This window comes from Ascaphus truei, chromosome 2 (assembly GCF_040206685.1).
Source record: "Ascaphus truei isolate aAscTru1 chromosome 2, aAscTru1.hap1, whole genome shotgun sequence".
Taxonomy (NCBI): Eukaryota; Metazoa; Chordata; class Amphibia; order Anura; family Ascaphidae; genus Ascaphus; species Ascaphus truei.
The window spans coordinates 382,018,866-382,033,895 of NC_134484.1; the positions used below are offsets into that span (position 1 = coordinate 382,018,866).

Here is a 15,030-nt window from a genome sequence, read left to right on the forward strand (position 1 = left end):
TGAAATTAAAATGGTTACAAAGTAGGTGTCTCAGATCTTTGAAGAAAAATCTTTCTACAGTTTTTATTTTTATTTATGTCCAATACCTGTGTGACACGTCAGAGTCAAGCTTTCACATTCAGAGTGAGAGGTTTAAGGGTTCCAGCCCAAGCTTTGGCTGGAACCTGCCCTTACCTGGCTGCTGTGAACTTGGTTATTGGCTGCACCTGACCTTAAATAGAAGCCAGTGACTCTCAACCCCTGCCTGAGCATTGTATACGTTTCCCTGTGTTCCTGGCCACCTTGGGTTCTAGTTGCTGAGCTTTCCCTGTTGGTGAGCCTTCCCTGTTCCTGAGTCTTCCCCGTGGCTTGCCTCTCCATGTGTCTAGCCTATCCCTGTGAGTTCCCTGTTCTGGAGGCTAGCCTGTTGCTGTGGATAATCTGTTCTTGAGGCTAGCCTGTTCATATGGAATCCCTGTTGCTGACCCTGGACCGTTACCCAAACCTCGCTACCTGCCACCTGCCCTGACCCTTTGCCTGCTTACCGACTACTGATGCGGTTAATTGGCATCCCTACCTGAGCCCTGCAGATCTGCTTCCTGATCAGAGACGAGCATCGTCACAGGAGGGTTGCCTCCGAAGCTGTGATTTCTGATGGTCATACAAAGATAGTTTTCAATGCAGTGACAATGGATAGTTTACAGTATGTCTTTATTAAAGAAGAGTAAAAGTGAAAGTGAATGGAAAACCAACTTGTTTGATTCGTATGAAACTGGTAACTGTTTGTGAATGAATACAATGCTTGGTAACACTATGAAAATAACCATGGTGAGAAATACGCGAAATATACTGGAAGTTACGTGAAGACAACAGTTCTGAATTACAAAAGTTGTTAAAGAAACAGCAATCAGTTTTTAGACTTGTTCATTAAGTAATTGAGGCTGTAGTTAAGGCAAGCTACATGATTGCTCATGAAATAGCTGTGTCTATTTCTAAATCCTTTTTTGTAAGGGGAGTTTTTGAAAAAGTGCATGCTAAAACCTGTAGAATTATTCTGTCTGATAAGCAGCAAGCTTTAGCAAGTATTAATCGCTCAAGAAACACAGTCGCAGAGACAATCAGTGATTTATCTGAGAACCTGAACAGTAAACTCTGGGACAAAGTTAATTTTTTTGCTGAATTTCCGTGGCAATTGACGAAAGTATGAATGTATTGTAAAGCACTATGTACCTGGACAGCGCTATATATATAAATAAAGATATACATACATTTAACTGGCATGGCACAGCTTGCGGTTGTCATTTGTCGTGTTGATGAAAATATGCAGATAACACGAGTTTGTAGAATTGGTTTAGATTAAAGACACAAGAGCTGATGGCATCTATAATAATTTGGTGGGAGCTCTGGACAGATTACTGTAGGTGTGAACTGGGTATGAGCTATGAGTCTGGCCACAGACGGAGCACTACAAATGGTAGGTAGTAAAGCTGCAGCTGCTGTAAAAGTTACTAGCTGTCAACACAAACCATCAGTTTAATCATTTCCATTGCATTTTGCACCAAGAAGAGCTGTGTAGTAAACCCCTGAAGTTAATTTTATTCGAGCAAGAGGTCTCAACCACAGGCAGTTTAACTGCTTTCTGGAGAAAAATGAGATTCTCTGTGAAGTTCTGTGGCAAAGTCTAAGAACTATAATGAAACGTTTCTATGAAGTGTATGATTAAATACAGTTGCTTATTGATAAGAAAGGAAAGGCTGTACTTGAATTGCAAGAGAATAAATGGCTGCAAGAGCTTACTTACAGTTAAGTCCGAAAATAATTGGACACTGACATAATATTCATAATTTTGGCTCTGTATGCCACAACAATGGATTTGAAATGAAACAACCGAGATGCAATAGAAGTGTAGACTTTCAGCTTTAATTCAAGGGTTTGAACAAAAATATCGTATGAAACGTTTAGGAATTGCAACCATTTTCTTACACAATCCCCTTAGTTCAGGGGCTCAAATGTAATTGGACAAATTAGCACAATCATAAATAAAAAAATTATTTTGAATACTTTGTCGAGAATCCTTTGCAGGCAATGACTGCTTGAAGTCTGGAACGCATTGACATCACCAAACGCTGGGTTTCCTCCTTTGTGATGCTTTGCCAGGCCTTTACTGCAGCTGACTTCAGTTGTTGTTTGTTCATGGGTCTTTCGCCTTAAGTTTTGTCTTCAGCAAGTGAAATGCATGCTCGATCGGGTTGGGATCAGGTGATTGATTCGGCCATTGCAGAATATTCCGCTTATTTGCTTTTAAAAAACTCCTGGTTGCTTTCGCAGTATGTTTTGAGTCATTGTCCATCTGTAAAGTGAAGCGCCATCTAATCAACTTCGCTGAATTTGGCTGAATCTGAGCAGGCAATATATCCCTATACACTTCAGAATTCATCCGGCTGCTTCTGTCTTCTGTCACATCATCCATAAACAGTAGTGACCCAGTGCCATTGTAAGCCATGCATGCCCATGCCATCACACTGCCTCCACCGTGTTTTACAGATGATGTGGTATGCTTCGGTTCATGAGCCGTTCCAAGCCTTCTCCATACTTTTTTCTTCCCATCATTCTGGTACAGGTTGATCTTAGCTTCATCTGTCCAAAGAATGCTGTTCCAGAACTGGGCTGGCTTTTTTAGATATTGTTTGGCAAAGTCTAATCTGGTGGCTTCTGAATGGTTTGCACCTTGTGGTGAACCCTCTGTATTTGCTCTCGTGAAGTCTTCTCTTTATGGTAGACTTGGATAATGATATGCCTACCTCCTGGAGAGTGTTCTTCACTTGGCTGGATGTTGTGAAGGGTTTTTCTTTACCATGGAAAGGATCCTACGATCATCCACCACTGTTGTCTTCCGTGGACGTCCAGGCCTTTTTGTGTTGCAAAGCTCACCAGTGCATTCTTTTTTTCTCAGAATGTACCAAACTGTTGATTTGGTCACTCCTAATGTTCCTGCTATCTCTCTGATTGATTTTCTTCTTTTTTTTTGCAGCCTAAGGATGCCCTGTGTCACTTGCATTGAGTGCTCCTTTGACCACATGTTGTGGGTTCACAGCAACAGCTTCCAAATGTGAATGCCACACCTGGATTCAACTCCAGACCTTTTACCTGCTTAATTGATGATGAAATAATGAAGGAATCGCCCACACGTGTTCATGAAACAGCTTTGGAGTCAATTGTCCAATTATTTTTGGTCCCTTGAAAAAGAGGGAGCTACATACTAAAGAGATGTCATTCCTAAACCCTTTTCCAATTTGGATGTGAATACCCTCAAATTAAAGCTGATAGACTGCACTTTAAGCCCATGTTCATTATTCAACTGTAACTTGAATTGATTTTGGTACACAGCCGAAATAACAAAACTTGTATCAGTGTCCAATTATTTCCGGACCTAACTGTATATGGTGGATATTACGGAAACCTGAACTGTCTCAACACAAAGATACAGGGGCGCAAAAAAGTGGTGACAGAATTTTATGACAGCATTTGTGCCTTTGAGATAAAGCTTAAGGTTTGAGAAAAGCAACTTTCCGAGAGTACAGTATTTAGGAACATTTTCCCACATTTAAATCTCTACGTCACATGGCAGGGTCACATTGTGATATTGTCACAGAAAAGTACAAGAGCAGAATTGCTGAAGTATGAAAAGAATTTCAAGAACAATTCTGTAACTTTAGAAAGCTTGAGAGAGCGTTTGCAATGTGCCGCAACCCATTTTCTGCCAAGCTGTATGATGTCCCAGAGGAGCTGTAAATGGAAATAATCGAGCTACAGTGTGATGCTGTTTAAGGATAAGCTTTTCCATGTTGATGTTAGCACATTTTATCAATTTATAGGACCAAACTATCTCAGACTGAACTATTTTGCTGTGAAATTTTGTTTCGTCTATGAATGGTTTTCCTCTGTAATGGACCTGAACAAGACAAAACTATTCTCTCAACTTACTGACACACACCTGAATGCCACACTCAAGATCTCCACAGCCCAGTCACTTGCTCCAATTTTTGATGCAGTGTTTCAAACTAAGAGGAGCCATCTATCAGAAGCAGCAGAAGCCGTAAAAATAAATAAAGTATGTAACTATGTATTTCTTAAGCAAAAATTAGTCTTATTATTATTATTATTATTACTTACATTAGGGATGTTATTATTTCTCTTTAATATTGCTGACATCTAGCATACAACCATACTAATATGTATTATTTGAGTATTTTGACAACTTATGGTACGTACAGTATGGCCAAAATTAAGTACAATTAAATCTGATCAGTTATATGAATTGACATTGCCCCCACTGCTATAAATAGAAGTGTTTCCAGATTCTATACCTGGTCCTCATTTGACCACCTGAATATCACAAGTCATAAAATAAACAGCTGTGTAAGTATAGTTACATGATATATGGCATATGTGGTTCATTTTATTAACTCTCACCCTTCCCCCCAGATTTTACTAATCGGTGCTCTGCCATAAGACTCCATCTTGTGCAAGAAAGCACCTTACAACTCACTTGAATAGGGCCATAAGGGTTCTTCTGCAGCTGGAAGGAGCCATATGGAATAGCACATGTTAGTAAATATGAGCCATTATCTCTTGTTGTGTCAGACTTTGAAGATGTATGTGTTCAACTTGGAACGGTATAAATCGGAATTGTGAGGAATTTATTGGTCCTTTTAGTTTCTCTTTACTTTATAATTACAATCGGTTGTTACATTTCACATTTTGATAATCTGAAATTTGCTTGTAGTAAGTATGTGTTCATTACACAGTACAACTTATTTTGTTCCAAAGTAATAGGGTAAATTATATTAAAATGGCATTAACAACACATGATTATGACAAAAACAATTAACTTGTTCCAAAACATGACATCACTGTTTTTAAAACAGAAAAGATCCCAGCTTAATATTGAAACCAGAAGATAACACTCAAAAACTGGAGGCTTCATGTGTCAGAAAAAACCCATCACTTACATGACATGTAATGAGCACAAGCAGTGCTGGTAACCAAGAGTCACTATATATATATATATATATACAAATATATATATAGTCATTAGGCGTACCAGGGTTAGTAAGCAAACGTTAAACAAATGTACTCCCTAAAAAATATACAAAGGTTCATATATACACACACACACACACACACACATTCATACAAACATACATACATACATACATATAAACAGTGGTCGACAAAACACCAAAAAATCTACTCGCCGAACAAAAAAATCTACTCGCCACCTAGTACCACACGTGTGCTGCTTGGGCCAATAGGAGCTCGCCACAATGTTAAATCCACTCGCCCGGGGCGTGCAGATGTATAGGTTTGTCGAACACTGCATATAAATATATATGAATATATATATATATATATATATATATATACTGTATATATAAAAAACACACATATATACAAATGTAATATATAGTATATATACACACATATATACATATTCACTATGGGCCTCATTCAGAGAAGGTTGATAAAAATTATCGCCAGGGCATTTAAAATGACGTTTTTTTGGGCGTTGCTATCACGGTATTCAGAAAGCCTCGATTACCTGTGATAGCAAAATTCCCAAAACGAGCGAGTTGATGCCAGCGAGAGCATCGAGCCTCTGAAAATGCCTAAACCGGCGATTCATTTCTGCTGCAGAGGGAGCGGCTCTGAGAGAGCCGCCTCTCACAGCGGAAATGTCGCCCGAAAATTATTTATTTTAATATAAATTTCTTTCATGGTGTAGATGTGCAGGGGTCTCCGGAGCTGAACCACGTTGGTTTTATGTCCGGGGACCCCCTGCTTCCCGAGATACAGGCACCTTTATGGGATGCCGGTATCTCCTATGCAAAGAAATGTCCCGGTTTCGTGACGCGGGACATTTCAATGCAGAGGGATAGCGGCACCCCATAAAGGGGCCTGTATCTTGGGAAGCAGGGGGTCCCTGGACCTGAAACCAACGCGGTTCAGCTCCGGAGACCCCCTGCACATCTACACTATGAAAGAAATTTATATTAAAAAACATTTTAATAAACATCAATACATAATCCCTCCCACCCCCACCCCCCCCCCCCTGCCCAAACCCATACAGTACAGTAATGGGCAAAATAACTATTATCCAGATATGGATAATAGATTATTTGCCCATTATTAAACACTGCATTAGCATACATAAATAAAGTAAATAAATACAGTTATATTTACCACAACAGCAGGTCCCTCTGTCCTCCATAGCAAGAAAGCATATATACATAATAAAGGCATTCTAATGGCCCCTAACGCCTTAATCACCTTAGGGGTTACTAACCGCTATAGTCATTAAGGGGTTAACCCACCCTGAACCGATACAAACCCGGAAGGCCTAAGCACCCACCCCTGACTGACTATACCCACCTTGTACCCATTGAGTAGTATAGTGTTACATCATACCCATATAATAATAATATGGTCATGATAAGCCTCTATAGCACTCAGTGGGCACCCTAATTACAATACATTAATACACAAGACACACAATAATAAAACATAACTAAACTCCAAAAAAACACACGTCACTAAATAAAAACAGTAGCCAGCTAATCCAATAAATACAAGCAATAACAACATCAACAATTAATTAATGAAACCATTAACCAATCAAAACAATTAATGTCTCTTTTACAGGTTTTTTCATTGGATGTGTTTTTTTTGATTTTTTGGGGGAGGCACATTGACTGATAATATATTAATCTGTACCACTTTAGGGTACAGATTAATACATTATTATGACAATATTTGGGGGCATTTCTGGCTTGGTATCGCTGTTGGTTTTTTTAATTTCAGTTTCTTATGTGGATTTCATTGTTTGTTTTTTTCCTGCTTAATGGTAATACAATGTTTGCGATTGGTGTTTGTTTTTAGTTAATGTTGTATTATGTTAGCTAATGCGTTTTATGGTTATTTCAGATATTGTTTGTATTTTAATGTTTAAATTAATTCATGAATGTTGTAGTAATTAATTGGTTTGATTGGTTAGTGTTACTATTAATTTTGAGTTGGTTTAGTAATTATTTGGTTGGATTGGTTACTTTATAAAATAATTTGAAGTTGTTTTAGGAATTAATTGTTTTGATTGGTTAATGGTTTAATTCATTCATTGCTAATGTTGTTATTGCTTGTATTAATTGGATTAGCTTGCTACTGTTTTTATTTAGTGATGTGTGTTTTTTTGGAGTTTAGTTATCGTTTATTATTGTGTGTCTTGTGTATTAATGTATTGTAATTAGGGTGCCCATTGAGTGCTATAGAGGCTTATCATGCCCATATTATTATTATATGGGTATGATGTACCACTATACTACTCAATGGGTACAGGGTGGGTGTAGTCAGTCCGGGGTGGGTGCTTAGGCCTCACGGATGGGTGAAGGGGTATTAGCCCTAAGGATGGGTGTCTAGACCTTGCGGGTGGGTAGCGGTTGGGTTAACCCCTTTATTACCTTAGCTGTATTAACCGCTAAGGTAATGAAGAGGTTAAGTCCCCCCGCAACCCCTAAACAATAATAATAATAATAATAAACAGCCACAAAGGGCCAAATTCCCCCTTCATCCACCCTCGATAGCCACAGTAAGCCTGGCATGGGTGTTTAATCCCTTCATTGCCTTAGCTGTAAATGCATTTTTCCTGCATCGGATGCATGCCGGGGGGCTCCGGAGACCCCCGGCATCAATCCGAGGCAGGAAAAGGGCCTCATTCTTTCTAAGTCCCGACATATCGCAGCTCATCGAGGCATCTCCCCACCAATTGACCAAATTTTGAGGTGAATTGGATTTGTGGAGAAGATTGCCTTTTAAGGCTGCGATAGGCCGCGACAGCCGACTCACGGATACTAGAATCGCGCGAGTTTATGATCCTTCCGAAAATGGTCGATAAGCGGCTGATCGCCGCTCAATTGGCGAGTTTCTTTTGGTCATAAAATTTTGCTGCGATACAGGCTGTTATCGAGCACTTATACGAGTAGCCATTTTGGCCGATAAGTGCTCGATAAGGGCCTTATAGACGCTTTCTGAATGAGGCCCTATATATTACATTTGCATTTATGTGTGTTTTTATATGTATGTGTCTGTATATGTATGTTTGTGTGTGTGTATATATACAGCTCAACCCCCTTATAACGCAGTATTTGGGGTCCAAAGAATCCCATCGCGTTATAAGCGGATTGCATTAGAAATAATGTACAATTGTATGCATTGTACAATAAAGTATTTAAGATACCAATAATCGTGTTGTAAAGTATTCATAAATACAAAATCTGTGCGTATGTATGTGTGTGTATATACAGTATATATATGTCCTTATTTGTTCTTTATATCACTCTGTAACCCCATTGCGGAATGAGAGAGAGAGGAGAGAGAGAGGAGAGAGAGAGGAGAGAGAGAGGAGAGAGAGATAAGAGAGAGAGGAGAGAGATAGGAGAGAGAGAGAGATTTATAAAGTGGTGCTACTCCATAAACACCTCCTGGTACCAGAAGACTCCTTATACAAACTTGAATGAGTCGGACGGTGTCGTACACAGTAGCCAAACTCAGTAAAAATGGTCCATGGTATTGAAATATATTTTAAATAATACCTGCAGGTATTTTACATTTAAAACAACATTAATGTACTTTTTATATAACAATGCTACTGTTTTTGGGTACTTATATATTTGACTAACGTGTTAGTGGGAAGGATAAAAAAATATATAAAATATATAAAAATGTATATACACACATACAAATTGCGAGATACACCCTTTCCTGTGTTGATCTACTGCTAAAACTCTAAGGCAGACCCTCATTCTCTCCCATACTGTAACTTTCTGCTGTCCGGCCTTCCTACCTCTCGCCTGTCTCCCCTTCAATCTATCCTAAACGCAGCTGATAGAATAACTTTACTCTCTCCTAAATCTGTCTCAGCTTCTCCCCTGCTGAAATCCCTCTCCTGGCTTCCTATCAAATCCCACATCACACACTCAATTCTCCTCCTCACTTTTAAAGCTTTACACTCTTCTGCTTCTCTTTACATCTTAGCCCTAATTTCTCGCTATACACCTTCCTGACTCATGCATTCTACTCAGGGATGTCTTCTCTCTACCCTTTTTGTATCAAAAGCACTCTCCCACCTAAAACCCTTCTCACTGACTGCCCCACACCTTTGGAATGCCCTTCCCCTCAATATCCGACTAGAACCCTCTCTAAGACCCATTTTAAAACCCACCTCCTTAACGAAGCGTATGGTTAGCCTCTGGCTGATACTATACACCTCATACATCGACCTTGGCCCCTTGTAGATGCACTTCCCAGAGCACTTTCCTACTGTCTTTGCACATTCTTCCTTCTTACCACTTAGATTGTAAGCTCTTTTGGGCAGGGACGCCATTTCCTACTGTTACTTTTATGTCTGAAGCGCTTATTCCCATTATCTGTTATATTATTATGCCACGTGTATTACTGCAGTGAAACACTATGCACATAAATAACACTATATAAATAAAGATACACACACACACACACACACACACACACATTGTGCACACCTTTATAACATAATTGAGAAAACTGCATAACCACGTTGCTGCCAGTTAAAGTATTAAAACAGCAATTCCTGCTCTATTCAAAACTGTACTTTAAAACAATATTAAAATAAACAACAAAGAGAAGAACAAACTGCACACCTCTTGAGTACACCATCCACATTCTGGACCAAGCGCAAGGCATTTCGTACATGAAGCTGCATATGGTGAGGAACACCTGTTTTCCGCTGTAAGACAGAAAAGAATATATATGTACATATACAGTACATTGTGACATATCTGTTTATTTGTATTGCCCACCATACCCACACCGAAAAAAAATAATCTAATTTTGCAGTCCTGGATACAAATGTAAACCATATAGCATAATCCCCTGACAAAAAGTTCTGAGTGAAGATCAGACATCTTTATTGTTTTTATTGATAATGCTTAAGGAGCATTTTTTGTTTTTTTTACGAGAGACAAAAATGCATTCGCCGCCCACGTATCAAGGCTTTCTGAATCGCTGTAGGCATTTTTGCCCGATAACAGCTAAAAAGCCTCGATAAATGGGTTATGACGGCTACTAGAATATGCCCCTATGCATATTGCGGAGGTGTCCCATTAGAACTGTAATGTTGAATGATCACTACACATTTACTGTATATTGGGGTACATGCATTCATGGCAATGCAAGTAAACTCGGAAACGGGTGCGATAACCAGTACTGGCACGTTGATGCATGTGTCCCATAATCTTAAGGTTTATGGAATCTTACAAACACGCGACACCTATTGGGGAAGAAAGTTGAGCTTCTTGATCTTTAATACATTAAATTTTAGTAGCAGTTCCAGTGCCTGCTCAGAACTGCAGGAGCGAAATGGAAAATTATATTTATTGAAATTGTCCACTCAAGAGAATACAGTCCATGCCAATTAATCAATGTTAATCAAGCTACTCCATTTATTTATTATTTATCAAATGTTTTACCAGGAAGTAATACATTAAGAGTTACCTCTCGTTTTCAAGTATGTCCTGGGCATAGAGTTATGATGACAAATACATGGTTACAAATACATGGTTACATTAAGTACCTTTTTCTTTGCATGTTGGAGCCCTTATTGCTAATCAGAGGGGGCAGGAGATTTGCCTGGCCCATTTATGCCTTGTTTCTACAATGGAACATTAAAGCAGCAGTTTACCGTTCGGCTCGAGCCCACGGACCCATCCACTTTTTTTTAATGTTTAGAAAGCAGGGGTTCCCTGCAGCTGAACACATTAATTTCAGTTCCAGGGACCCCCATGCTTCCCGAGATACTTACTGTCGCAGCTTCCTATTGGCCCGCATGACATGGGAGATGTTTAATTCTGCTATGCTTTCCCCTGGGTTGGGACTGTACCTGTGTCACCTTCTCTGGTAAGTATCTCAGAAAGCAGGATGTCCTCAGAGCCGGGGACTCTGAACGGGGCTCAGCTCTGGGGATTCCCTGCTTTCAACATATAAAAAATAAAGTGGTAGGGGAGGCAGAAAAACGCTGTGGGTGGAACTTCTCAAATAATTGCCAACCTCATAATCAGCTCTATCTGCCTCCCTCTCCCTCAGAAACTTTTCCCATGTATCTGATGACCATACAGACGATTATTCTCTAACCCAAATACAATTTTGTGCACTGTCAATTACCATTTGTAATATGTAATGTAATTATGTGCCTATTCCTCTAATACTGTACTGTAGGTCAAATTGGCACGTTGGTAACAATGTACTAAATATAAATATGCTTACATTCCTCACATGATACACAATGTAGTAACATTGAAGTGCAGTGCTACTAACAAAAAAAATAACAGTAATACAGTAATACTTCCTGCAATGATTGTATAATGGTTTCTCTGATATAACTATGGGCCACAGTTAATAAAAGTCTTTGACAGGAGAGATCGAGGACCATATTCAATAAATGTTACAAACCTTCCTTTGTTTGTATGGGCCTAATCACTTTGCACCACTTAGTGAATATGAACTCAGTAGAACCTAGAAATAGCAGAAAATCAAGTTTCTGAAAACTAGTGAAATGAAACAACTGCATATGTGTAATATGAGAACTAATTAAATCCGTAAATGTGTCTTTGCTTCACCTTAATAACATCTGAACACACACATGCCTTAAAGCAGGACAGCACAGCATACTGCATGCGGCCCACCCGGACTTACTGTGCGGCCCACAGGGTCTGGCGGTGGGGTCCGGCGGCGGCGTGGTGCGGCATTCTCTGTCTTCTCCCCTGAACATTTTACTTTTTCCCCTGCAGGTCCTGAAAAAAATAGCCGCGCAGAGGACACTGCGTTGCCATGAAAACGGGATGCTATGTGACGTCACGCAGCGTCACGTTGCATGACTCCGTGACGTCACGGCGTCCCCTTGCCATGGCAATGCGGCATCATTTGATGCCGCACGCCCATATTTTTGATAGAACTTGCAGGGCAAATAGTAGAATTTTCAGGGGAGAAGACGGAAGAACGCCGCACCACGCCGCAGACCCCGCCGCAGGTAAGAGTTGTGAAGTGGGTAGGTAAGAGTTGTGAGGGGGAGGAGGGGGGTAATTTTAATTAAAATGCGGCCCAAATCTGCTTTCCTTGGAGCAGTTTGGCCCGTTTCACTTTATAAGTTGTGCAGGCCTGCCTTAAAGCAACAACCCCTTCCAAGATTTAATCTCACCTGGATAGAGTTGTTTTTTTTTTTGCAGAGCTGAACAAAATGGATGCTCCCAGCTCTGGGTATCCCATAGTTGCTGTGAAATTAGATCATTTTCAAGATATCCTGAATCTTTAAAAACTTTTTTAAATCCAAGTATGACCATGTGTCACCAATTGAACGTCATAATGTCATCTCTCAATGACATTATGGATTTTAACTAGCCACAGGAACAAGGCTTTAATGGGAGATTTAAATTATCATTTTACTGGAATCAGGTTTGCCCAGAGCAGGTAGTATCACTCTAGCATCAAGTAAAAAAAATGTGAGCAGCACATCTACAGTATATCAGTATTACCACTGTTATTATATTAAAGCGGAATAACTAACTGCCTAAAAAACAGTATGAACTTTTACTAAATAGCCTTTAAAACCTCCATGTTTTGGTTCATTTAGCTGCATACTCGGGTATGGCTATTTTTATGTAATGAAGGAAACATACTAGTCTAGTGCTAGTCTTTCTAAGCTGAGGCCCAAAAAAACAATTGCTGCATCCTGTATTTGGTGCACAAAGGAACATGATCTCAGCTCAAAGAATAAGGGTTCCGGAGTGGAATATAGTAATTGGCTAATTGATGCAGGTGACTCAGGGGTCCACTACCTCCACTCAACCACCACCAGCTACCCATGAACGTTCTACCCCATAGTCAAAATTAGAGGGTAAGATGGAGCCCTCCCTGAAAATGGTGGGGTCCATCATAAGGCTGATGAGATTAACCCGCAGGAAAAGGCTGGAGTTTTTAGATTTTCAGTCAAGAGGAGCCCGGAGAGTGGGGGCTCAATGTTGGGGAGTCCTCTGGCAGTGCAGAATCGGTGGAATCCTTGACCCACGTTATCACCGCCAAGGAACTAGCTGAGTTCCTGGAGAGTACCCACTACGGGCAAAGAAATATGAAGGTGCAGTTGGCCCTCGAGAGGTGGAAGGATGCCTCACTCATTCTCCACATATCGCCCGTTTGCCTATTGGGCGATATGTCCTTACTCGCGAGTGTACTTAAAGTGAGTGTCCTTAAACCGGGGTATGCCTGTTTGGAGGAATACTAGGAGGTTTTGTTTATTTATATATTTTTGATTTTTGTTGGTTATATTTATGTGCTTGCAAGATCTCCCTGGAGATGACATTGAGCGTTCATATATATCTATGATTTTTGTGACTTCATACACTTCGGAATGCACGCCGCCATTTGCCTGGGTAAACCATCTGATCTCAGCTAAATGCTATGTAAATGCTCTTAAGATCATGTACTCCTTGATAAAATGCCAGATTAGGCACGAAACTTATTGGAGGACTGTGTGCCTCCTTTTACGTGGCTGAATAAGCATAATTTATTTTTAATTTTTACACATTCTAGACCTCTGCCTTTCTGGCAGTGCACTGCCTCACCGGATAATTTTTTCTCAATAGCAATGTATTGTCTATAAAATATGCCTTAAGGGAGAACATGCTGCGCTCTCCAGTATTCATGATCTCTATTGTTTCCCATAAAAATTTGATGTATTATAGAGGAAACCAGCTGTTCAGGTGCGGTCATAGAAGGAGACATAAGAAATATACCAATTTAAGCCAGAATCAAAGCAAAATAGCTCATTTATAATTATATATATAATATAATATAACTATACTAGCTGATATACCCGGCGTTGCCCGGGATTTAATTTTCCCGCTCCCCCTCTGTTTCCGCCCCCTCCTTCACAGCTAGGTTTAACCCCCCCCCCCCCCCCACGTTCAGATGTCCGAACCAACCCCCTTTTAGGCAGGCAGTGACTGTGGTGGGTGGGCAGGCAGTGACTGGGGCGGGTGGGCAGGCAGTGACTGGGGTTGGTCTAGTGACTGGGGTGGGCGGGCAGTGACTGGGGTGGTTTCAGTGACTGGGGTGGGTGGGCAGTGACTGGGGTGGGTGACTGGGCAGGCAGTGACCTCAGTGACTGGGGTGGGTTCAGTGACTGGAGTCAGTGATGTTCAGGCAGTGACGTGGATTGGGCAGGTAGTGACGTGGGTGTGTGGGCAGTGACATGGGTGGGTGGGCACTGACGTTCAGGCAGTGACGTGGGTGGGCGGGCAGTGACATGGGTGGGTGGGTGGGCAGTGACGTTCAGTGACGTGGGTGGGTGGGCAGGCAGTGACTTGGGTGGGTTGTTTGAGCAGCGAAGTTTGTGGGTTTCAGTGACGTTTGGATGGGTGGGCAGTCAGTAACGTGGGTGGGTGTTTGGGCGGGCAGTGACGTTTAGTGACGTGGGTGGGCAGGCGGGCAGGCAGTGATGTGGATTGGTGGGTGTGCGGGCAGGCAGTGACGTGGGTGGGTGGGCAGGCAGTGACGTGTGTGGGCAGGCAGTGACGTGTGTGGGTGGGCGGGCAATGAAGTGGGTGGGCGTGCGGGCAGGCAGTGACGTTTAGGCAGTGACGTGGGTGGGTGTGCAGGTGGCCAGTGACGTGGGTTCAGGCAGTGACGTTAGTTAGGCAGGCAGTGGACAGGCAGGAAGTGACGTGGGTGGGTGTGCGGGAAGGCAGTGATGTTTGGGCAGTTAGGTCATATGGCAGTGACGTGGGTGCACCCACCCAGGCAGTGACGTTAGGCAGTGACGTTCAGGTAGTGACGTGGGTGGGCAGGCAGGCAGTGACGTGGGTGGGTGGGCGGTCAGGCCGTGAAGTTTAGGCCATGAAGTAGGTGGGCAGTGACGTTCAGTGACGTGGGTTAGGCAGTGATGTGGGTGGGCGAGCAGGCAGTGACGTG

General features: G+C 41.5%; 1 protein-coding gene across 4 annotated transcripts in view; it reads right to left on the bottom strand.

Moving 5' to 3' along the window:
- Positions 1 to 15,030, bottom strand: part of ITGB8 (integrin subunit beta 8) — a 143,851-nt gene that overhangs the window by 78,193 nt on the left and 50,628 nt on the right. For 3 of the 4 annotated variants that reach the window (XM_075587175.1, XM_075587173.1, XM_075587176.1), the window contains exon 2: positions 9,711 to 9,796. The exons of the other annotated variant lie outside the window; for it this stretch is intronic. In XM_075587175.1, coding sequence (XP_075443290.1) covers positions 9,711 to 9,796 — 86 coding nt within the window. The remainder of the gene's footprint in view (positions 1 to 9,710; positions 9,797 to 15,030) is intronic. 4 annotated transcript variants of the gene reach the window in all.